General features: G+C 41.5%; 1 protein-coding gene across 3 annotated transcripts in view; it reads left to right on the top strand.

The window, feature by feature from the left end:
• Positions 1 to 24802, top strand: part of EIF2AK3 (eukaryotic translation initiation factor 2 alpha kinase 3) — a 76962-nt gene extending 52160 nt beyond the window's left edge. The window contains exons 7-18 of one of the 3 annotated variants that reach the window (XM_043512725.1): positions 2230 to 2367; positions 2945 to 3067; positions 3659 to 3879; positions 4252 to 4364; positions 6383 to 6505; positions 10811 to 10960; positions 11746 to 12523; positions 18101 to 18268; positions 19116 to 19217; positions 22368 to 22430; positions 23007 to 23108; positions 23616 to 23748. In XM_043512725.1, the coding sequence (XP_043368660.1) occupies positions 2230 to 2367; positions 2945 to 3067; positions 3659 to 3879; positions 4252 to 4364; positions 6383 to 6505; positions 10811 to 10960; positions 11746 to 12523; positions 18101 to 18268; positions 19116 to 19217; positions 22368 to 22430; positions 23007 to 23090 (2063 nt within the window). In that variant the 3' untranslated portion in view covers positions 23091 to 23108; positions 23616 to 23748. Of the gene's footprint in view, positions 1 to 2229; positions 2368 to 2944; positions 3068 to 3658; positions 3880 to 4251; positions 4365 to 6382; positions 6506 to 10810; positions 10961 to 11745; positions 12524 to 18100; positions 18269 to 19115; positions 19218 to 22367; positions 22431 to 22985; positions 23109 to 23615 lie in introns of those variants that run through there. The other 2 variants (XM_038400118.2, XM_043512726.1) reach the window with 2 other exon arrangements.
• Positions 24803 to 25503: the final 701 nt, after the last annotated feature.

The raw sequence follows: 25503 nt of genomic DNA, 5'->3' as shown, positions 1-25503 counted from the left end.
TGAGAGTGAGATTGCGGACTGTTGGAGGACTGAGGAGTACAAGCATTATCAGACACCAGGAAGAAGGTCCTAGGGTGAGGATAAAGAAGGTGTTGGGAGGAGGCCATGGGGAAGTAGCCCAGGGAGTTGTAGCTGTCGCACAACTGTTCCAGGAGGCATTCTAGATAGCTGCATTTCACAGGGCCCTGGGCTGGAACCCGGAGTAGAGGGCGGGCCCGGGTTCCCCCCAAACCTCCCAACTCCTGGTCAGACACAGGAGAAGTTGACCTGGACTGTGGGTTCACAAAAACGGCCAAACTGAGGGCTGCCGTGAATCTCCGAGGCGAGCAAATCTGCCAATAAGCGCAAGACCCACCAAGGTAGAGGAGGAACTTTGTCACAACTGTAATTCAGGAGAATGTAATTATGTAGTTCATAACAATTGAATCATTATTAAAATAGTAAGGAGATGAATGATAGAAACACATTCAATAACTAGAATATGAAAGGTTTCAGAGTAGCAGCCGTGTTAGTCTGTATTCGCAAAAAGAAAAGGAGTACTTGTGGCACCTTAGAGACTAACAGATTTATTAGAGCATAAGCTTTCGTTGAAGTGAGCTGTAACTCACGAAAGCTTATGCTCCAATGAATTTGTTAGTCTAGAATATGAAAGAAGTGTATAAATATGCTGAAAATAGCCTCCTCCCCAAAAACTGGCAGAGTACCCTCTCAAACACACACACCTCTGCAAAAACAAAAGTCAGCATGCTCCTGACAATACAGTGTTGATTGCACCCTCTCTGAGGGGTTAAGTGTATGATATTTGTTTTTAGTGTGGGTGGGGACCCTCTGAAATTTTTCATCTACTTGTACTCCCAGGGGAATTCTGCGCCACTGCGCAGGCACAGACTTCATGTGTCACAAAGAATTTTATTTTTTCTGCATAAAATACATTCTGCCCAAGAAGTGCTGCAGTTCCACGTTTTGCCCACCAGATGCTGCTGTGGCACCGGAACAGTCAGCTGTGTTCATGCTGTTGGCTGTTCTGGTGTCACAGCGGCCTCTGGTGGGCAAAAGGCAGACTACAGCACTTGTGGAGCAGAACGTATCTTCTGGGGGGCGGATTCTGTGCATTCACATTAGTGTTGAATTCCCGCAGGAGTAGAAGTTCATTACAGCACCCTGCCTGCAAAGCCAGGTTAGGACAGACAGAGTGGGGCACACAGGGCTGCTGTGGGGGGTTACAGACTGGGGTTCAGAATGGCTAGTGAGGGTGGGAGGGGGACAGACTGGGGGCGGGCTCAGAAGCTGGTGGGGTGACAGCATTGAGCCCGGAGCTGAATGAGAGTGGGGATGCAAAGCCACATGGGGGACGAGGAGGAAGGCTGCAGGAACACGAGGATGGGGAAGGAGGCTGCGTAGACACATGAGGATGTGGGATGCTGGGAGAGGGGCAGATGTGCCTGACTGAATGGGAGAGGCTTGGGGTCAGCAAGGGTCTGCATGGGGGAGGCTTCTGAACTCCCTAACAATCTCCCTCCACTCCCCAAAAATACAAAAAAAAAAATAAAAAAAAAAACGTTCCATGCTTCTCCCACCCACACCTAACAACCCTCCAGGTTCACTCCAGGCTCCTTCCCTCTCCCTCAGCTCCTCTGTTACCCCGACTCCCCCAAGCCTTTGCACAGCTTCTGATGGGTTCAGGCAATACAGTTCTGTATTGTCATTTAAATTAATTACTCAAAGTTCTGTACTAATATGCCTAGTAAGGAATTTATTTGTCAAAAAGAATTACCAGAATCTTTTTTTGGTCTGTATTGTTACAGACAAACTTGCTGACAGATACTTTTGAAATAAATTACCAAAATAATTGAAACTGGCATGATTACATTATGTTGTTTTGACAAATAAATTTTGCAGCATTTTTAATTTTTTGGTACAGAATTCTCCCAGGAGTATATTTAAAAGGAACCCTCATCCCCACTGGCACTCTGGTCATTGGCTCTGCATGACTCCCAGCCTCTCTTGGTGTGGAGAGTAAGGAATGAGCAGTAAATGGCTAAAACATTCCTCTCTGATTCTGAAGAGAAGAGTCAATTGTGCAGTATGTAAAAAGTTCATCTTAAATCCTTCATTTTCTCTTGAAACACTAGGAGTCTTGCAACCGTGTTCCTAGTTGTGCAATTTTGTGCTGGGGGGTGGGAGAGAACTAAATCTGAAGTCAAATATGCTCTCTGGTTTATTACTCAGGAATGTACAGAGGCCAGCTTTACCTTCAGTCGTCGGTCAGAATTTCTGAGAAGTTCCCAACCAACCCAAAGGCTCTGGAATCCAGAAACGACAATGCAATTATCCCACTGCCCACAATCAAGTGGAAACCTTTAATTCGTAAGTGACGATCCAGAGTTTTGCAAATTGTCTTTTTCAAAGCAGAATGTGACAAGATAATTCTTGTGACTTCCATTAGCTGCAGAATTAGTCTGATGTCTCTAAGTGGAAGATTGTATTCTCCTTTGGAAACTGATTCCGTTCTGTGCTTTAATTTTTAATCTTTGTGTTGAAGGTGAACTGCCTTTGATTTCTCATAGTGATTGACAGACTCCTTTTAATAATCAAACCTTCCACTGCCTGTAAATCAAATAGGCGTTCTGGTCCTATCAGAAAAGAAATAAATGATTATAGTGACATGAATGGCACTTACTTGACTTGTTTAAGAACTGATGGTGGGTTTGGTGGGGGTGTTTGGTTGGGTTTTTTGTGTGAAGTGGTGGCTTTTTTAAAGATTGATTTCATCCTTAACATTTTACTTGCATGAAAATCAGTCAGTTCTTTAAAGTATTTATCTTTTCTATTGCTGAACAATGGGAATTGTCATGGAATGAGGTTTAGTCAGGAAATGGTGGGAGTGTAGTGGGTTGTTATAACACTCTTAGCTTTTAAAAAAGAATTTCCTGTCTCTGCCTAGATTCTCCGTCCAGGACTCCTGTGTTGGTGGGGTCTGATGAATTTGATAAATGTCTCAGCAATGACAAGTTTTCTCATGAAGAGTACAGTAACGGAGCCCTTTCAGTTCTGCAGTATCCATATGGTATGTGGTAACAGTGATGGGTTTTTTGTTCATTAACTGGTAACTATTGCCACTTGAAGCACACTGTTCAGAACTTGGGACAGTGTTTACCAGTAAAGCTCAGTAAATGCATTAGATTACTCTTAAATGTTAAGTATGATAGCAACTTGATTTACTATGTAAACCAGAAAACTCTCTTGTCTAAATGTTGGTTATGTCTTTGGAGGTTTGATGTTGGAGTATAAAGTTTTGTATGTGAAAAATGTCATGCACTGAAGTCTTTAAGCACGTATGCTTCTGAAGTTTATTAACTCTGTGGGAGAGACCCTGCTTGCTGTGGAATTTGACCTTGGATAATTGAACTTGTATAGAAGTCTGATAGCTTAAATTTGATCAGTATTACAAAAATCTCTTACAGTTTAGCCATTGTTTAGGAAGCAAACAGTGCTGGTTTTTGTAAGTAGCCACATCTCTTGAAAGATCAACTTCTGGTGTAGTATTTCACATCTGTAAGGACAGACACATTTGTCCAAAATAGAACTGCTTGATAAGTTGGAATAAACAAACTTACATTTTTTAAATTTTTTTTATTTATTTATTTTTTAAACAAAGACAATGGTTACTATTTACCATACTATAAAAGAGAGAGGAACAAACGCAGCACCCAAATCACTGTTAGGTTTGTTGACAATATGAACTACAAGAATATCCGCAAAAAGGATCCAGTTCTGCTTTTGCATTGGTGGAAAGAAATAGTTGGCACCATCTTATTCTGCATTGTAGCAACAACTTACATCGTCCGCAAACTCTTCCATCCCCATCCTCACAACAGAGTAAGTATCTTGTGTGATCCTGTTGCTTAATCAAATCAGTTCAAAAAGTGTTAAAATCCTATTCAAGGTTTTTTCTGTTGGTTTCCAGACTTACATGTGCAAGTTTAAGTAGTTGACAGATCTTAAATTATTAAAGAAATTGTGGGAATGAAAACATGTTTTGATTTTGAATGATTTTGAAAGCGGTTGGCTGCTATGTGGGATTTACTTAGCAGCTGCAGAAAGTAAATTACATTGCTTTACCTGTTTTGGTAATCTTTGGAAATCTTTATATTGAAATGATTTCATCTCCTAATTTGACAATATCAACTAGTTTCAACTTTATTTAGTGTTGTAAAGGATTTTTTTTGTGTTTTCTGTGATCCTTGTCAGCAGCGGAAGGAATCTGAAACACAGTGTCCGACTGACAGTAAATATGAGTCGGTTAGTGGAGAGGTTAAAGATAACAGCTGGAATGACATTAAGTGCTCTGGATATGTGTCAAGGTGAGAGATCAAAGTATCCTCAATTGAACAAAATACATAATGTGTCTTAGTTTGAGAACTAGTTCTATCTAGAAAAGCAGGCTAGTGATTCTTAACTACTTTAAAAGCTTGGTTATTCTTAACTACTTTAATTTTTCTGTTACACATGAAAATTGATAACTAATACAACTACTACTCTAAGGCCTTATCGCTACATTATCAGTCAGACTGCAGATAAGATCACTCTAAATAATCTTTGGGAGATCATATGACCAGTTGCATGTGTTAGTTGAACTAATGTTATCTGTTGTCATGTGGAGTGATAAAATAACCCTTGATCCTCAGTGTTTATTGCTATGTTTGTGTATAAAGTTGGGGGAGAACTGAAGATGACACTTCATATGTGGAAGAAGGGGAGAGAGTATTTAATGCTATAAGCAATTCTGCTGTTGACATGAGGAGGGGTTTTTGGAAAGGGGATGCATATGGGATCATGTCATCTGCAGATTGGAGAAAATATAGAGAAAGGGAAATAAGAGATTATATTACTGGAATACTTCCAGTTCAGTCATAACTTAGTAAAGGTAGGAATTGAAGTGTTTAAAAGAATATGAGGCATGGAGGAAAGGAGGGAATGTGAGTAAAAGGATTGATTGTATCTAAAAGGAGATGCTTTTAGGAAAAATGGCATAAAAAAATGGATAGTTTGAGGAGGACCTGCAGCAAATGAGGTTTTGAGGAAATGGGCTGCCCTTGAGAAGACTAGTCTGTAGGAGTTAAAAATGAAAAATACCACCTTGGTTATATGACAGGGTGGTGAAGCTATGTTTATTGGGATGAAAACTTAAACTAAGGATAAGTCTTCACTCCAAAACTAAAAAAGTGTTGCTAACTTGGATTAAAGTATCAGAGAAGACAACAATGGGGCTTTTAACTTGGGTTAGCAGCTCAAGTTAAAGCTTATAAGGCAGAGGTGGGCAAACTACAGCCTGGGGGCCGCATCCGGCCGTTCAGACATTTTTAATCCGGCCCTTGAGCTCCAGCCAGCGGGCGGGGTCCAGGGCTTGCCCCGCTTTGCGCATGCCGAGGCTTCACGCAGCTCCCAGAAGCAGCGGCATGTGCCCCCTCCTCCTCCTATGCATAGGGGCAGCTGGGGGCTCCACACACTGTCCCTGCAGCTCCCATTGGCCGGCAGCCACAGCCAGTGGGCGCTGCAGGGGCAGTGGCTGTGGACGGGGCAGCACGCAGAGCTGCCTGTCCGCACCTCCTCGTAGGAACTGGAGGGAGGACATGCAACTTCTGGGAGCTGCTTGAGGTAAGCGCCAACCAGAGTCTGCACCCCTAACCCCCTCCTGTGTCCCAACCCCCTGCCCAGGCCCTGATCCCCCTCCTGCCCTCCGAACCCCTCGGTCCCAGCCCGAAGCACTCTCCTGCACCCCCAACCGATCATCCACAGCCCAGAACCCTCACCCCCCCCATGCACTCCAACCCCCTATTTCGTGAGCATTCATGGCCCGCCATACAACTTCCATACCCAGATGTGGGCCTCGGGCCAAAATTTTTCCCACCCCGTTATAGGAGATCTTAGAATTGAATTTGAGCGGCTACCCCAGGTTAAAAGATGAGTTTACGTTTCTTGACTGCTGTTGTAACCTGGGTTAGCGAACATGGATTAAGAACACCTTGTTGTTTTTGGTTTTTTTTATTTTTTTTTTATTGTGAAGACACACCTTTAAATGTCCATAATCTTTATATTAAGCATACATGCCTTATTGTGTAAAGTTTGTATAATTTATATTACAGTCTCACCTACAGGCTGCAGGTGACATTAGGATTGTGCTAGGCACTGTACAAGCACATAATAAAATAGTCCCCTATCCCTAAAGTATTTACAATCTAAATAGATAAGGTGAAATGTGACGGGGAAATGGAGAAACAGAGAGGTGAAATGACTTGCCCAAGAGCCCACAGCAGGTCGTAGTGTAGACAGAAATAATTGAGATTCAAAATGTTAATAATTTGTAAAATTTTTTGTCCAGGTATTTAACAGATTTTGAACCAATTCAGTGTATGGGTCGAGGAGGATTTGGAGTTGTTTTTGAAGCCAGAAACAAAGTAGATGACTGCAACTATGCTATCAAAAGGATCCGTCTACCTAATAGGTACTGAATGAGCTTATTTATATTTAGAAAAGACAATTTATTGCCTTATTGGGGTGCAGTCTTGCAGTTAATTATTTGCTATTGAACTGATACCCTAGCGTCAGTAGGTTAGGATGAGTGATACACTTTTTTTTTTATAATTTTGAGGTTTTCCTGGTGTCTGACGGTTGACAAACTTAACCACAGCACAGTGGTGGCCCCTTTTAAACACCTTGTGTGAAGCGCTGACAGGGCATAATTTTGCAATGGGATGCTCAAAAAGATGCCAGTGCTGAGTAGGAATTCTCTTAGGTTCCACGAGGAATGGAAACTGGACCTCTTATTATTTGCAGCACTATTAATTTGCTTTTCCCTCTCCATTCCTACCTCTTTTGCTTCACCTTTTCCTTCTCTTTTCTTCCTCACTCTCCCACTTTGTTCTATCCAACCTTTCCATTTTCTAGTTCCACAACCCTTGCCTTTCTTTCAGCCTTAGGTGGTCAAGCCAAGCTTCTGAATTTGCCTTACCCAGAGCTTGCAGCACTTCCTTTTAGTGTGAGATGAGAGACTCTGCTTCTGGAAATCTCGAATTAGGGCTTATGTCTACACTACAAACTGTGATCGATGCAACTTATGTTTGGCGTACAGCTGCCAAAGTTTGTATGTCACTCAGGCGCATGCATACTTGGCTGCTCGCAGCGGTGCTGCTCATGCTCACCAGGAGTGCTTGTGTCGATGTAACGTGCTATGCATCACGGGTAGGTATCCCCATGTGCCATGCTCTGCAATCTGGCGCAATGCCTTTTGAGACATTTTTGCATTGTTTTGTGAGATAGTGATGACTCACCCAGGGATCTCTGGAGGAAACAGTCAAGTTCCCAGCATGCAGCTTTCTGCATCCCATAATGTCATCCTTATCATAATTTTCATGCCTTTTAAAAAAAATATTCCCTGCAGCACTGTTTGGGGTCTGTAATCTCTAACAGAAGCCTGGAGCCTGCAGAGCTCTGTATTATTCTCTTGAAACTTTCAAATACAGGAGACACAGTTCTCCTGTATTTGCACATCTTCAGGAAGTTTTGCAACAATGGGGGATGTGAGGATTTCTTCAAGGATGATTTGCTATGGGAAATAGTGAAAAACAACTCAAGGTTGTTGATAGAGTTCATGGAGCAGCTGCAGATATTGAAGTTCCACTTCTGGGCCTGAGAAACAAGCACAGACTGAGGGGATTGCATCAAAATCTAGGGTTGGCACAATGAGCAGTGGCTGCAAAACTTCTGGATGCAAAAGGCCACATTCCTGGATCTGTGTGCTGAGCAGGCCTCCACCCTTGAGAACACGGACACCAGAATGAGAGCTGCGTTGACCATGGAGAAGCAGGTGGCAGTCACACACTGAACACTTGCAATACTGGATTGCTACCAGTCAGTGCTACCATCTTGGAGTTGGGAAAACTCACAATGAGTGGGGTTGTTATGCAAGTGTGCAGGGTCATTAATCGTCTCCTACTGCGCATCACTGTGACTCTGAGCAATGTGCAGGACCTAGTGGATGGATTTGCAGCAGTGGGGTTCACAAACTGTGGTGGGGTGATAGCACATATATCCCTAGTTGGGCGCCAGCCCACCTTCCCCCAGAGTACATCAACACAAAGGGTTGCTTTTCTGTGGTGGTTCTGTGGTTTTCTGTTGGTGGATCACAAGGGATGCTTTAAGACCTTTAGAGATTTTGAAGTGCCAGTAGTGATCCTGGGGAACCCAACCAACACCTTGCTCACCTGGCTCAAGAAGCCGTACGCTGGCCAGCTCACCAGCACCAAGGAAAGATTTAACTACTGGCTCAGCAGGTATAGAATCACTCAATGTCCTTTTTGGTAGATGGAAGAGACGCTGGCAGTGTTTACTTGCTAGTTTGGATCTCGGTGAGAAAAATATCCCGCTGGTTATGATTTTATAGCTGCCTGCTGTGTCCTGCATAATATTTGTGAGGAAAAGGGAGGAAAACTGTTTCCAAGGTGGAGAGTTGAGATGGAGTGGCTGTGCACTGATTTTGAGCAGCCAGACGAAAGGCCACTAAAAGAACCTGACTGGAGCTGTGCGGTTGAGGGAGGCTTTGAAAGAGCACTTTAATGGTCAGACACAGTTGTATTCTCTGCTGGACTGTTCTCAACCTGGAGCTTTGGGTGCTGCTAAGAATTACATAGTGCTTTCTGTACATTTATAAATATGGGTGTTTTCCTGAACCTATGAATTAGAGACATCCCTGTGTACATAAACAGAGTGCTCTGCCTGGCCTCCCCACCCCTGTCTAACCCAACAGGGGAATGAAAAGCGGGTGCCAACTCAAACTCTTTGTTGTACCTCTACCTCCTCTCATACGAGTAAAACCAATGACAAGTCGATGTCTGTGTCTTAACTTGGGGAAGGGCCAGGTACTATCTTTAATGTAAACGTTATAAGGAAAAACGCATGCACATATTTACCTGCGTTCTCTTCCCCATTGTCATGCTCATCTGCACTCGCCTGATGGACTGGCTAGACTGTGGTGGAGTCTCAAATAGGTCCTGACTCGTGGCATAGCTGGAGCCCCCTGCCCAGTCTCTCCCATCCCCCTGCACTCTTCCTCCTTACTATTCATGGCCAGGGTATCCGTCTCAGGTTCCTCTGAGGTATCCGTGGTGGTCTGCAAGGTGAGGATTCTGATGAGTATGGCATGCAGCTCACTGTAAAAATGGCAGGTCTGCAGCTCAGCGCACATTGATCATTGTACTCCCTGGCTTTGTAGGACGCCTGGCACGGTCCTTTGCTTTCCTGCAGCACTGCTGCTGATCCCTGTTGTAAGCCTTTGGCTGCATCCCCTGTGGAAGCTTTTGGTAGATACAGCCTCTTCTCCCCACAGGCTCAGGAGATCCAGTACCTCTTGTTACTCCAGGCAGGAGCACGTCTAGTGTGTGTAGTTGGCATGGTTGGTTGGGCAGTTGCACACAACAGGGGAGAGCTTCAGAGTGTGCTTGCCAAAGTGGGCTATCAGAAAAGTCATTTCAAATATATGTGGGGAGTTTTAAAGGGGGCTTCCGATATCTGATCCCTGGGCAGTCACGTTTACCATTGTGATCTTAGCAGTTGCTCTTTCAGGGCATTATGGGACAGCAACTGGAGAACTGTTAGGCTCAACACAGGTCATGCGGTGTATACACTTGCACTGTGTCGACATAGGCAGGTTGGCCATGGCTCCATGCCATTCAGGGAAGTGGTTTTACTGCATCTACTATAACAGGTCACTTACATTGGTGGGAGACCAATTTGAAAGTAAGATGCATGCTCAAATAAGTCAATTTACATCAGCTAACATTGCAGTCTATACCAGGCCTAGAACAGAAGCAGCCCCACTGGAAGGGAGAGCGGGCTAAGCAATTAAATCTGTTTTCTTCATAAATATGTTAACCTACGAGTGAAAATAACTCACTTAAGGTTTTGTTCAGAAAACTGTGCAAGTACTGTATCTGAATTTTACCCTGTCCTACAGCTAGCTGTTGAATGAAACAATTGTGATTTGACTTTATTTAGTTAGTCTTCTAAAGAGATTTTGCATTTGGCCCAGTAACTAGAACACTGATCAGGGAATCATAGGCCTGAGTTCTATTCCCTATTTGCAGTGTTTTCCCCATCTGTAAAACCTGGATAAACTTTACTCTCGTGTAAAGCTCTTTCCGTGAATGATGCTCTATAAATGCTACTTAAAGTATTATGCATCATAACTAATTTTCTAGATTCTTTACTGTAATTAAAGGTTGTATTTTTCTGCTGTTCCTGTGGGAGTTAAGTGGGACAATGACTCTAAACGCAAACACTTCTGTATGTTACAGTTTAAAGTCCTTGGTGCTGGAGTAGTTTGACATAAAATGAATTTAATTTTATCCTGCAAAACCTTAATTTGCTTTGTTTAGTTTTTTGCTTTTGTGTATCTAAGGATCCTCTACATACCTGAGTCATATTCCTTCTAACCCTTTCCCCACCTCTAGAGAATGACTGAGACTAGAATGAGATGAAAAGTCTCTCCTTTTATGTTGCTCCTTCTTAATTGAAAAAGAGATCTCTGAGTGGGTGTGCTCATAACTACTGAACTTGCGGTATCTTTAGCACTCTTAACTGCAGGGAGAGAGGCTGAGGAATTTAAGATGGATCTTCCTCAGATCTGTGCAGAGTAATACCAATAGACCAACTCATACTAGTCTACCTTTGGCTAAATTTCAGTGCTTAAATCCTCTTCAGAAATGCCTGAGTAAGACTGCTGCTTTATGTGATATTTTTTGTTTAATCCTAGGGAATTGGCTCGTGAAAAGGTGATGCGTGAAGTTAAAGCATTAGCTAAACTTGAGCACCCAGGTATTGTTCGATATTTCAATGCATGGCTGGAAGCACCACCTGAGAGATGGCAGGAAAAAATGGATGAACTGTGGATAAAAGACGAAAGGTAATATACCATTTCTGAATCTTTTGAAAGCGATACTGTGTTTAGTGATGGGATGGGAAGGCTGATGATCTATTCAAGAAATATACAGAGACCAGCCAGTATAGACAAGGTTATAAACTTTTAAACTAAAGTTGATGGACTTAATTAGCAATGTACAAATATGTTGCGTCTCATTTAAAATGTTTTTCTTAGCCTGTGTCCTCTAGCCTTTTAATCAAATTCTGTTTTGTGCATATGGGAGATCCTAAAGCACTTCACTTGACTTTTGCACTTGGGCCTTTTTGTGATTAGAAGTTTCTTCTTTTGCTACAATATAATTTTAAACTTTACAACCATGGCTTCAGTTTCCAAACTGCATACAAAAGCATCTTTTAATCACCATTTCAAGGGGTATTCTACCAATTTAACCCCTTCTGTGCTACAATAAAAGCATAATTACGCACAATGAACACTGAGATACTGCCTGCTAAACTTTTCTGTTTCATTATATGACCTCTATATTTTCATTTAGTGCGTTTCAGGATTTTTGATTAATAGGGACTTCATAGTGTATTACGAGTATAGAGGGAAAAACAATGCTGTCAGTAAGAAATATAAATAATGAAGGATCCTGATTGTTAATAACTCTGCTTGTGTTTTCTAATTTATAACTGACATTTACTTTCCACTAGCAAAGCTAATAGAGATCTTACTAGATCCCCTTAAATGATCCGTATTATCTGCAGACAATGCATTTAGGATTAAACCCAATTCCGTAGTATTAATCTGACTTTCCTTTTTTTTAGTACTGATTGGCCACTCAGTTCTCCCAGTCCAATGGAAGTTCCATCATTCAAAATTAGAACAGAGCCATTCTCTACAAAGGAGCACATTGAAATTATTGCTACATCACCACAGAACATTAAGTCTTTCTCTGTGGGGATAGCTTGTGGCCAGTCCGATTCATCAGAGAGCCAACTTTCTCCAGTGGAGTTCTCTGCCACTGACAACCGGGACTTGAACCAGTCAGCAGATCTGATGTTAAACCTGCAGGACAGTGTCCTTACAGACTGTGATATAGAGGACAGTACTGTTGATGAGACTGATCCAGGCCACTCCATTGAACTTTGTCCTCCAGCTGTGCCTGGTGTACGGCTGAGGGAGAGGACCTCTTCCTCCATTGTATTTGAGGATTCTGGCTGTGATAACACTTCCAGTAAGGAAGGTAACAGAAGTGATGCTTCACATGACTACTGCCATTGTAAGGAAAAAGCAACAAGTGCAAAAGGATTTGAGAATAGGAAATCTCCTTCAGGAAGCTCTCTGTCTGTTTCTCCACCAAGACCAACAAGTTTAAGTCTGGACCTTTCTAAAAATACTGCAGAAAAAGTCAAACCCACCTCGCCAAAAGTATACCTCTATATCCAGATGCAGCTGTGCAGGAAGGAAAACCTCAAAGACTGGATGAACAGAAGATGCATGATAGAGGAGAGGGAAAGAGCAGAGTGTCTGCAGATATTCCTGCAGATAGCTGAGGCAGTTCAGTTTCTTCATAGTAAAGGACTAATGCATAGGGACCTCAAGGTTTGTATTGATAAAGGAACACTATCCAGATCTTAGCCCTTTGACTGTCCAGCATGATCTAGTGAACAGTGTGCATCACTAGAAGACTGGAGCTCCTGAATTGTAAACCGAGTTGTGTCTCTAACTCACTGTGTGTTCTTGGGCAGGTGTCCTTTCTCTCTCCCCTTCTGTAGCCTTGTCTTTGCCACAGTGTTAGCACAAGTTATGTGCATTCCAGTTACATCCTCTTGACTTAACCTGGCTCAAGTGAGAACAGTCACACTGCAAAACAATGCGTGGGTAGCACAGAGTGTATTAACAGCATGGAGTAGCTGAGTCCCCACTGCATTATTAGCTTGAGCTTCAGCACCTCTTGAGCTTCAACCCACACCCCCAGATGGGCCAATTAGCTCAAGTTTAAAGCACCACTTTAATCTAGCTTGAGTTTTTGTGTGTGTATGGGATAGTTAGGGGTAGCACATGAGTTATACCTCAGACTAAGCCTTCAGTAAAGCCAAGCCCTGTGTTTTTTTCCCTGTTGAGGTAGTAGATAGCATTTCCTACCTCGACAGGGTGTTATGAGGGTTAGTTAATGTTTGTACAGTGCTTTGGAAATATACTTGTCCAGGTGCGGTAAATATTACCATTAATTATGCCTATGAAGATTTCCCAACTATAGGATTATTCCTACCAGGCACAGTTAAGCTGTATTCATTATGACATCCTTTAGTTCACTCTGTTTCCAGTGGAGTTACTTTTTGGTAGCATGCACCTTAGGTGGTTGTTGAGCTAGAGGGCATAGTTAGTTTCCATTTTGAAATCAGTTCTACAATTCAAAGTTAAAAGGTAAAAAGTACTGTAACTCCAGAATTGAAAATTAAACTACTCGCAGTTGAATTCTTGGACCAATGCCAAAACCCCAGTACAACTGATCTGAGGGTTGTAATGTCTTTTTAATGTCAGATATCTATTAAAACATCAGGACTAGAAGTGAATGCTGTTCGCCGTGGGGAAGCTGTTGTAGTGTTTGTTTCTAATTCTGATGGTTTGAGATATTGAGGTCTTAAATTAAAATAGTATCATTCTGATTGTCATTGTACCTTTTTCCCCCTTTACTTAAATTCTGACCTGACTTTAGTGGCTGCTAGCTCTAGAACTTCTAGCATTAGAATCACTGTTGTGCACCATCAGTATTTACTGATGAATATCAAAACTTATATACTATTTGTACTTCACTGTTGCTGCTTCTCCCAATGAATTCTGAGAAACTGAGTTCCATGCTGTTGCTGACATCAGAGGTAGGTCCTGTTTGGTTGAGGAGCTGTCATTGCCCAATTAATTGGAGTAAATATTGAACTTGGAAGAACAAAATAAAGTCCACAGTTTTTCCCCACTTATGTGAAATGTTATAACTCCTCAAATGTGGAAACAGTAACTGTTTGACATTGACTGCAACACACAGTCAGACTGTGCTGGGGAAGGCAGCCATCACAGGTACAAAGAATTTTAAGGTTTGTGCAACTACCAACATTTACAGAGTTCAAAATCAGTTACAACAGCAAACATATGCCAGAGTTAGAAACATTTGGAACCAGCCCAAATATTTTTGGGACCAGCAAACTTTTTACTATTGATTTTTGAAGCCAGAATCAGAAATTTTAATCCCCGAGAAACAGAACAGAAGGATAATTTTCAGATACTTTAATTGTAAACATATTGGTACCTTGCCCCACGTGGGGGGGGGAGTTATTAAAACACAATAGTAATAATACTACTATAGGTATCTTATAGCTTTCTTAGAGCCTTTCATTGGGCTCAGTGGCTTAAACTGGTTCTCCAATACAAGGGTACTGAGGTTCTTCTTTGCATGCTTGCTCATGTCCATTTCATTGTAGGTGTGTGTGCTCACCACATGCACTGGTGCCGGAAGTTTTTCCCTCAGAGATATCCATAGGGGATTGGCTCTGGTGCCCTCTGGAGTGGCACACGTATGACACAGTATAAGGGGCACTGCCGGCTCCCCCCACCCTCAGTTCCTTCTTGCCAGAAACTCCGACAGTGGGGAAGGAGGGCAGGTCATTGAATGGATATGAGCAACACATCTCAAAGAACACCAGTTATAGAACAGGTAACTGTCTTTCCTGTAGATCTTGAGTTAGAGCTCTGCTCTTCTAAACCAGCAGTTGTGAGTTAGAATCTTGCCGGGGCCTCCTAAAAGTTTTATAGACACTGGCAAGGAGGTGGATAAGATATTCTAAATCTCTCCCATTTCTAAATTCTTGCTTAGTATAAGCTGCATTCAGGGTATTCCCTTGAATTAACAACATTCTTTATTCAGTGTCCCAAAAAAGTGTCTAAAATCTGTATCTTGCCGCTACGATACTTGGATGCTGTTTTACGAGAGAAGCTTATGAGTTTTCTTGCTAGAATCAACAAGCTAGTTTATTCACCTTTCTGTGGTTCTTGAAATTTACTGGAACAAATCTTTACCTAATTCTGTGGTTTGTCCAACATAATAAGAGGTTGTTCATACCATTTTAGTAAGTAACCACACTTGGTTAACTGTGTAGTTCCAGGATTGTTCATTATAAATACAGGTATTAAAGGCTCTCACTGATCAGAGCTGGCCTCATTTCAAGGTAAAAGGAATGTATGCTATTCCCTCAACCAATGAGAAATGTCACACTTCGATTTCATTGGAAGGGAATGAGCCACGTGAAAATAAAACTGTCGTTTTCATTATAATGCCAGAATGAGCTTGAAAAACATCATAATCCCAGAATGACACCAAAAGACAAAAGGTCTCAGTGGCTGGGAAACATTGCAGGCAGAGTTCCCTAACCAGGCAGTAGTTTTCCAGAAAGGCAGTTTGCTCCATTGCTGACATGAAAAAAATCATACTACTGAGAACTTCATCTTGTTCAAAAAATGCTCTAGAAAAGTTTTCTGAGAGTCTGAGTGATTGCCACATCCCTCTAAAGTTTCCCTTTGACCTGTTACCTTACATCAGAGAGTCTACTGCTTGATTTTTTTCCTCTCAGGAAGTCATTCTTCCTTGTTTACTCATTGGCTTGTTTTTGCTGCCATTTGCAATATTTGATAGTTCCAGATCTCCTTGATTGCTTGAAGCTATAGGCAAGGCTAGGTAAAGGGAGAGAGGATTGGGGGAAAAAAAACTGTTCTTAAGGGTCCAATTCCCCTTCTTTTTAGAATCCCTCCCTATCCATAACACTTTCTTCCTTTTTATTGTCTTGGAGGAGGAAGTGTAATCTTGTCTTCAACTACCTACATGTCAGTAAACTGGAGACTACCTGAGGCTATGGTATCTAAATCACTAGTGGAGGAATCTGTTCCCAGAAAACTAGTTCCATGCTACAGTTTGAAATACATATTTTGATAACTCACCTACAGGAAGAGAAGGTTGGGGAAGGGAGAGTTTTTATTCATTTCAGTTGAGAGGTGTTCATACACTGGTGATGAGGGCCATATAAATACCTTTACAGATAATTTGAGGATGTTCTGCATTTACAAAGTGGTAATTATCCTTCACTAAAACTCTCAAGGCCAAGGTATTCGTTTTAGGAAATTATTGTAGGAAACAAACCCTGAAGCTGAGTTCACCAGCCCCGGGAGTGATTATTACTGAATTAACAAGGCACTCCCTGTCCGTAGATTTATACCTTGTTCATCTCAGAGCTATCTACGCTTTTGACACACAAGTCAACAGACTTTTTTTTTTTTTTTTTTTTTTTTTTTTTTTGCTCACTCATCCCTCTCCCCCACACCATGGGCAGGTGGCAATGGTGGAAAAGCCAAGGTAGTGAGGTGTGCTTTGGAGATGATGGTGGTCAGGTTTGTAACCATTGTTTACTCTTGTGGAAAAGCATTCCACAGCGCCAGCTCTGCCAAGGAAGTTTTGTTCCCTGCTCCACAGTTAATGGACAATCAACGTGTCCTGTGTCCTCTCAGCCGTGCACCTCCCTGTGCTCTGGTGATGAATTCTGAGGGGAGTAGACTTCCTCAACTCCCTCTAGCCATCTCTTCACCTAGCTCCATTCCTAATGTCTTGTCCATCCCTGCTTCTTCTGGCCCCTTCTTAAAGTCCACCCTTTCTCCACTAAAATAACTCCTTTCATGTGTTTAGTACCTGGGGTAGTGGGAGGGTAGGCAACCATGTCTGTTGTGGGCATGTCAGTAGGAAGTTCTGAGGGCACTGACCAAACAGAATAGAGACTCGCAGTACATTATTTAGAAATAACCATTGTTATATAGATGATCTTCTCTGTGTGCAGCATTGTGTGTATATACACACACCGTTATGGGTCAGAAGCTGTAAAGCACTCCTGAGCTGATCTTTGTAGATCATTCCATTTCTATATAATTCTGAAGTAGCTATTGCTAGTGATTTGTGTTTTCTGGCAGTTAGTAAGCTGGGACTGAGGCAAAGCTGAGACTAGTTCACTACTACGTTCATAAACCATAAAAATATTAGATTTTAAATCAGGAATTATCTTTTTGTTCCATTGTGGATATGCTTGTCTGGCTTTCCAGCAGTTAAATCAGCATAATATCTGTAGGAAAGTAGGACTTAATTCTCAGCTTTCCATTATGTTTGTAATGTTGTAATTAAGAGTGTTGTTGCAGTCTGGGTCAAAACTACTCAGAAGGGAGTGTGGTCTACAGGTCAGATCAGGGGATTGGGAGTCAGCACTACAGATGTCCATTCCTGACCCAGCCACTGATTTGTGACTTAATTCCCAACCCAGCCAGGTGATCAAAGGGGAATCAGGAACCTCTCTGTGACTCAGGCTATGTCTACACTGCATACCAATGTAGACAGTGTTTAGGGTATGTCAAGCTACATGCTGCTGTGAAAAACAGGCTGTGTCCACACTGTGGCATGTAGCTACATGTCAGTGAAAGGCTCTGGCAGGGAGGAGGCAGCAGGAAAAGTCTCTGGCAGTTCCCTGCTGCCTTGCTCCTGCCGGAGCCTTTTCCCCACTTCCAGAATATTTCCCTGTGGCGGGGAAAGGCTCCAGCAGCAGGGAGGCAGAAGGAGACTGCACTGCTAAAAAGAGCAATATAGACAGGGAGACACTGCTTGGGCGAGTAGAGACCATATTTGGTATAATCCCAGGTACGTACCCACAGACTTCAGGCGTGTCTTTACTCGTCTAAGCAGTGCTTCACCGTCTACACTGCTGTTTATACCCCTGCTGGGGGCGTCCTATGTAGGCATATTACGTGCTGCTGAAAGAAGTGTGCCATGTAGATGCACCTTTAGTTGCCCCCACTCTTATTCCAGGAGTGTTTCCCTCAGAGATGTTGACGATAGATATTTGTAAAGTGTGTTCAATCCTCTATAGGGAGGCAGTAGCAAACCACTGTCAGTTAAAGGGTTTTAAAGAAAGTGAGATTTCAGTTAATGTTGAATGCTCTTTGCCAGAGTAACTGGGATTCTCAGTTAAGTAAATTGATCTTTATTTTGCAGTTGACCTTTAATATAGTCTGCCTGAATGAATTGCTGTAGATAGGGAGGTAAAGGCTTTTGTTTCATGTTCGTAATTCTTTTTATCTCTCATCTGATTGTTTTTCCAGCCTTCCAATATATTTTTCACAATGGATGACATAGTAAAGGTTGGGGACTTTGGCCTGGTAACTGCTATGGACCAAGATGAGGAGGAAGAATCTGTTCTTACTCCAATGCCAGCTTATGCCAGACACACGGGACAAGTTGGGACCAAACTTTACATGAGTCCAGAACAGGTGAGGTTTTTCTCTTGCACGATGCAGTGTCATGAATGAATTTAATTCTCTTCTTGAAAAAAGATGTGAAAAGATGCAATGTCTTTTTAAAGTTTATTTAATTTATTTCTGCCTACCAGACAAGTATTAAGTGATCAGGATCAACTTCATGCTGTGATTGTGTATATTCGGATATTGGGGTTATCAAGAACTGGAGTTCGACATCCACTTGTGTACATACATGCCTGTACACACATCTTTCCAGCACTGACTTATGTGAACCCATGTGATGGAGTTCACACAAAAAAAAAAAAAAAAAAGCTTAAGTCCAACTGCACATGCAGGTGTTGGTGCTGGAAAAGTGCATATGCAAAATTGGGTGAGTGCACATGGAAGCCATGTTGAGGCCCCACTGAAAATCCATCCTAGGAATTGAAGGAATAATGACCTTATTCCTGGTAATATATAGCAGATTCCCAGGAAGCAGGACCTTGATCTGTTTTTTAGTTTGGAGGATTGTAACTTGATATGATCAGAGTTCTGTTCAGGTTCTTATGCTGTGCCCATAAAAGTAAAATTTCAGTATGAGCTGAAATCTGATATTGTCATTTTCAGTGTTACTTTTAAAACATTACTTGTAAAACTTGTTCAATTATTCTCCTAAGGAGAGACCATTACTGTTCTCCTCTATTCAGATAAAATCTGAATACTTGAATAGAGTGCCTGATGAATCACCCTCTTCAGCCCTGTACAGAACTGATTGTGTGTGTTGAACTAAACGGGGTTTTGTGTGTTCCATAGTGATTTCAGATGCACTAATACCATCAAAACACTGCAAGTAACATGAACCTGATTTTGCATTTTCCAGATTTATGGGAACACGTATTCACACAAAGTGGATATCTTCTCTTTGGGACTGATTCTGTTTGAGCTGCTTTACCCCTTTAATACTCAGATGGAGCGGGTTAGGGTAGGTATGCTCTTGTGCAAAAATACTATTCTCAATTCCAACATTTCTGTGTATAATGTACTGTATGAAAGTGGCTTACCAAATATTTGTATGAGGTTATTATGATATAGCAGTAAGACATGACAGAATTGGCTGCAGTGTAATAAAGAAGTGTTTCTGTGTCAACCTCCACGCAGAGTGACGTGGAGCAGTATGCAGAACTTGTACAGTAGAGCAAATATGGGCAACTTAATTATGAGGCTATAATTTCTTCATTTCTAAAGCCATCTAAGGGAAGCTATAGAACTAGAATTTACCAGAAACCAGAGTTCACATTACAGCTTTTGGGTTGAACCCCAATTCTTGGATCCATTTTCTATGTCACCTTCTTCCTTTCACCCCGCCCACTCTCTCTCCTTTCTTCTCCTCCCCAACACCCAGGGAAGGTTTCTGCTGCTTTTCCCTGCTTTTGAAGTCCATCCAGTCAGAACAGACTTCTGACCTTAAAGCAGCCTTGCCTACTTCTCTAGCAATTGGGTGACTTACATTATTCACGTGTTACATTAGCCATGAATTGGGGAGAGGTTACTTGTTATTCCTGCTACAGTCTGTTGTATCATAATTCCCACTTAACAGTGTCCTGTTAGGAAAATCTGATTTAGAAAAATGCATATAGCTCCTTCCTTGCTCTTTGAGAATTCATTCACAGCAGAGGAATGAGGGCCAGGGAAGGAGCCTTGCCTGCCCTTGGTGAATAATGGTCTGTGTAGGAGAGAACAAGTGGTTGTTTCCACCAAGGTTAGTTATTGACATGAATGGTGGATTTAAATTCTTTGTGAAGTGGACTGTTTTGACATAGTTCAAATTTTGTCTCACAGGCCTGCCACTGAACATAAGTCTGACCTGAAAGCGCGCGCGCACGTATCTTCCTGCTGTATTTTCCACTGCATACATCTGATAAAGTGGGTTTTAACCCACGAAAGTTTATGCTGAAATAAATTTGTTAGTCTCTACGGTGCCACAAGTACTCATCGTTCTTTTTTCTGATACAGACTAACATGCCTATCACTCTGAAACCTGTCTCCTATTGCAGTATAGCACTCCACTGGGTAAGGAGTCCTAATACCTGTGGAGTTTTATAATCTATATGAACATGCCCCCAGGAGAGCAAGGGTAATTGCTTAACTTGAGTCACTTGTTGCCAAAACCATTTCTAATTCTGCTTTTCCAGAAACAGAAAATTGTAACATTAAATTTACTGGGACACATTCCCCCAAAAACACTTTTCCTTCTCATTTTCAGGCAAGAAGCCCATAAAATGAGTAAGATCATTGTCTCTTCACTTTTTGCCATGGATGCAGAAGCAAACCTGTCAGTCAAGGGAACAGGACTTTAAATTGCACTGCATCCAGAGTACTACCTCCAGGAGCTTGTCTGTACAGCGATTTCATTCATGGAAAGCCAGGGTGTAAATCTGCAGTGCATCAGGAGTAGATCAAAGAACTGTTAGTGCGTGGTAGCAGAATTCACATGTATACTGAGTGCACAGCAGGCTGGGGTGCTGTAGATTTACACCCCGACTTGACATGCAATGAGTGGCTGTATGGACAAGCCCCATGATTCTATGGCTAACCAGAAGCGAACTCTCCCTTGTTTTTGTTTTCACTGTATTTTCTTTAGTGTTTTATTTGTGTGTGTGTGTGTGTGTGTGTGTGTGTGTGTGTGTGTGTGAGAGAGAGAGAGAGACCCGTGTGTGTGTGTGTGAGAGAGACCCTTGTGTGTGTGTGTGTGTGTGAGAGAGAGAGAGAGAGAGAGAGACCCTTGACTTTAGCTAATCCTACTCAAGGTGGCATTTTAGCTAATCCTGTGCTCACTTCCTCCCCCATTAGCTGTCTCCCACTCGCCTGTCATGCTGGTAAGAAAGGGCTGTTCAATTGGCTCTTTGAACTACCCATGATTGAGCACTAGTAGCTAAAAATAAGAGCCCTCTCCCTGACCTGTTAGCTAGACAGTAGTGCCTTACCCCCAATAAAACCTGGGCAACAGACAAGGAACGGAGCACTTAGGACTCAGAGCATGAGAGTCACTTCTGCCCCTTCCTCAGACCAAAGCCGCAGGGCTCAGGCAGATGTGGGGCTGTGGCAGTGCAAATTACTGCTAAATTAGAACATCAAATGCTGATCTGTTTAGTCCTACAAAGAGAGCAGGATTCTTCAGATGACATCCTGCTTAATCCCCAGATTTCAGTGCCCTTTTCCCATGAAACTATTTTTCCTGGCCGTGTTAGAACGGCCGTCGCCACCCAGCACTATGACTCATCAGGGATTTAGACTTCTCAGTTCCTGCATAATAATATTTGACTGACGTTAAGCTTCAGATTTTGTGTTCAGATTGCTGCAAAAGGGGCCCTTTTTTAACAAAGTCAAATGCAAAGCATCTCCTGTTTCTGAGGCAAGCTCAAATGGGTCATGGGTTAGTACTGGAAATTAGGGCATTTAAATTCGTTATTAGTGACAGCAGCATAGTAATTTGTAACTATAGTTGACTGGAGAAAATGTTTCCACTAGAAGGAGCCGACGCCTTTGGTATGAAGTGAACAGGGACTGTAATGGAGATAGGTTATGTTGTACAAAGGCAACTAAAGTTTCTAATGAATTATAAAACTTGTAATCAATCTGTTCATTAGTCCCGAAGTATGAAGTAGATATGAATATCCATGTGGCTTTCTAAGATCTGTAGCCAGTGACCTTAACCTTGGTTGTCCTAGGTGTAATGCAGACAATTCCAAGTGTCCCTAGCAGTACACTGTCTATAATACTGCTCTGTTGAGAGTACTCGGCTGGACCAGAAAAGTATTACTATGGGGAAGTGGCTGGGTTTCTTAGCGTTAGAAACCCAGAACTCATCTGTCATGTCTCTGAGTGCAAACTCTGTCCCATGGGAAGCAATGACTTGCATGTTTATTTAAGTGCATAGTAATTCTAACCAATCACATAAGTCTTAATAAACACTACCATTTTTCTCTTGTTCATCAGCAGTATTAAAAGTATTGTTCAGGAATGATTTGTTTGTGTAGTGCATTTCGTTAGTATTTGTAAGTTAGTATCTTAAGTTTGAGAACAATAATTAAATGGGCAAGATGTTTAATGACCCTTTTTAACATTGTTACAGACGTTGACTGAAGTACGAAGTTTAAAGTTTCCACCATTGTTTACTCAAAAATATGCACAGGAGGTAAATATGTTTGATCTTGGTTCTATATTACAAAGTAACTGGAATGCCAGGTGGCAAAGACAAGAGAAGTAGTCTTAGCTGTTCTGTTTTTAAACCAAATTCCTATTTCAGGTACTTTACTGTGCCTCTGAAATAAGGAATAGTCATTTTTAAATCACACTGCTATAACCTGTACACTGATACCTTTTGCCCCACCTAGTCTAATTGCTATGAGTTGAAAATATCTGGTTTTGCTAATGTAGGAGCATTACGTAATCTCTTTTCTCATCCATTCCATCCTCCTGTTTTAAATCCATATTCATAATGCAGGAAACAGTCCTAGATAAGTGAAACTGGGGCTGCAGATGAATTCTCTCACACACCCTTGGGAACCAACTATAAGAGTTGAATCTTGTTAAGGGGAAAATTGTGTAAGCAAAAATATATCATGGGGCATGACATGCCATATTTTGGGTTGTCAAATCTGTCCCTCTAAAGTAGTAGGATAACTTCAGAGGAGGAGGGTCCTAATTTGAAAAAACCCTTCATGAGAAATTGAGTCTCTCTCATTTCCAGTTTTTTTTCTGGCTGCTTTAGCCCTGTACTCAGACTAGATCAGCCTCCTTCTCAGGCTACCTCTTCAGCCTGACTTGTACAGGTGTGGTCTGCTGTGAGTACTGAGCTGAAGTGAGATTAAAGGTGCGTTATTTCTCTGAAGGTACAGTAAATATTTAGTTTTAACTATTTAAAATATGTATTTAATGTGTATCTACTTATATTATGCTTTGACACATTGGAGTTTCCCTTTAAGACTAGCTATCAGTAGTTCTTTAAATCTAAGGATTGAGTGCATGCTTAAGAGAAACTTGGCCCAAGATTTGTAGAGTTTGTAAATGTGCAATTATTAGTCTTCCCCGTTTGCTTTATTAAAAGATCTTGGGCCAGATTTGACTAGACAAGTGGGCCTTTAATCCTTTAGACATAAGGGTCAATCTGATGCCACTGTGCATCCAGATTTCAGGCCTTTTATATACTCCCAACCACTGTGCCAAAAGATTAATGAATAAATTGCTAGAAAAATATTTTGGGGTGTCTTCTAGTTGTTCATTCATCTAAAAGTAAAGATCGAACATTAAATACCAAAGCCATTTGAAAATAGTTTTGCTGTCTGAAATGTCACATAGCACATCATTTGTTTTCTTCTAGTACACTATGGTAAAGCACATGCTCTCTCCAAGTCCCACTGAAAGACCAGAGGCAGAAGACATCATAGAAAACCCTTTATTTGAAGACTTAGAACTCCCAGCAAAATCACTGCTTAGGCAGAGGTCACGGACAATGAGTTCCTCTGGAATTAAGCATTCAAGACAACCAAGCAAATAATTGGGCACAATTATCCTGAGTACACTCAACATATCTCAAAGTGATTATTCAGCAGGCCGGAACCTCTGGCACATAATGTTGATCTCTGAAACAGTTGTTCTCTATTTCTCATGTTATGTAGAAAACAGGTTGGATGGAGCTCCGTTAATCTTGTTCACTATTGTTAGATGACCCGATGCAAGCCAATAACTAAACTTTTTGCATTCCATTACTCTTTCTGCCTTGATCCTCATAGGTTGATTGGTCCAGCACACTGCTTCCATTTGTTTGGATACTGTAAATGTTAGCTGTCTGGGGAAACTGGAGAGATCTGTAATATGTAAATAGAATTAAAATACTGTATTTTTATAGAATAAATTAGTCTCTAAACCTGATGACTATATTCCCTGATCACTTGCTCTCTGGAGAAATGAAGGTGATCTCGAAACTTTGAAAAATCATGACTCCATTTTTGTCCCTGGTGGGTAAACTGGGAATCTGCACTATTTTTAAAGTAAAAGTATCACAGGTGTACATATGGTCACTATTCATAGCCTATCTTTAGAAGAACTGGTGGATTGTATTTCCACACCATACTAGATTTTAGGGGATGTGCTTTGTACTAACAAGCCTGTAGAGAGCAAAAGGAGGTTTTTGTCCCGTCCCCTCCCCCCCAAAAAAAGGGTTATAGATACTGATATGAAGAGCCATGGTAAGAAATTAAGCATATATCAAAATTTTGAAATTCTGGAATTTTTAAACCTAATTAAGTCATAAGTATGTTATGTAATACTGTAGATTTGTACTTTTCTAAATCAACTGTAGACATTTGTGTAATCTGCTAATTTAACTGCCTAATACAAAGCTTTTATTGTTCATTGTAAATATGTTCATTTTTATTTATAAAATGCAGAATCAATCCGTTTGGGTTGGTGGTGTACAGAATGCACTTACTACAGTTGTGGAGTGCATTAATTATTGTGACTTCTTTCAAGTCTAAATGATTTAATAAAGTTTTTTATTTAAAGCTTTATAGTTGCTTTTCTTTTAAAACAAAAACTATACACAATAAGCAACCCAGATGGCAGGTTTACATGGGCTGAAGGGGATAGAAAAGCCAGTCCTCCAACTTACTTTACTTTTGTGCCAAGTTCAGTTTTATTGTTTGCACTGTGACAAGTTTGATTCTTACTAACTTATAAGACTGAGGTGGGACTTTCAGCTGTGCTAAAATGCCAGTTGATGGAGGGGCCACATGAGAAGGAGACGGATGCTGAGACTTTCTCTTAGGAGAATTAACCTTTGTCCTGAAATTTCTGAAGACTGGTGTTAGTCTAGAGATGAGTGTATTGGGGAAGTTTGAAGAAAATGTTTTTAGCTTTCTTGTTGGGGGAGAGAAATAATTTTAATAATTTTTTTTTGTGTTAATGCTTTTGTTCTGCACTCCAGTAACTCACAGATTTGTCTGATATCTTTTGAAGTCTTAGTCCTTGATGAGGACTTTTTCCGTCTCTCTAACCCCCTCCCTATTCCACAAAATGCGCCTCTAGTTAGGACCTATGAGTGAGTCAGGTTGGTGTACTATAGACCAGAGGAGTGTCAAAGGTCTGTCACTGAATCCAATTGACCGCAGCATCTGACTGAAGTGAAATTTTATGTCATGGTAAGAGAAGGCTCTAAGGATATGTCTTCACTGCAATTAAACATTTGCAACTGGCCCACGCCAACTGAC

This window comes from Dermochelys coriacea, chromosome 4, assembly GCF_009764565.3.
Source record: "Dermochelys coriacea isolate rDerCor1 chromosome 4, rDerCor1.pri.v4, whole genome shotgun sequence".
Lineage (NCBI taxonomy): Eukaryota > Metazoa > Chordata > Testudines > Dermochelyidae > Dermochelys > Dermochelys coriacea.
Note: the sequence above shows the minus strand (reverse complement) of the source record. Positions and strands in the feature narration are given on the sequence as shown.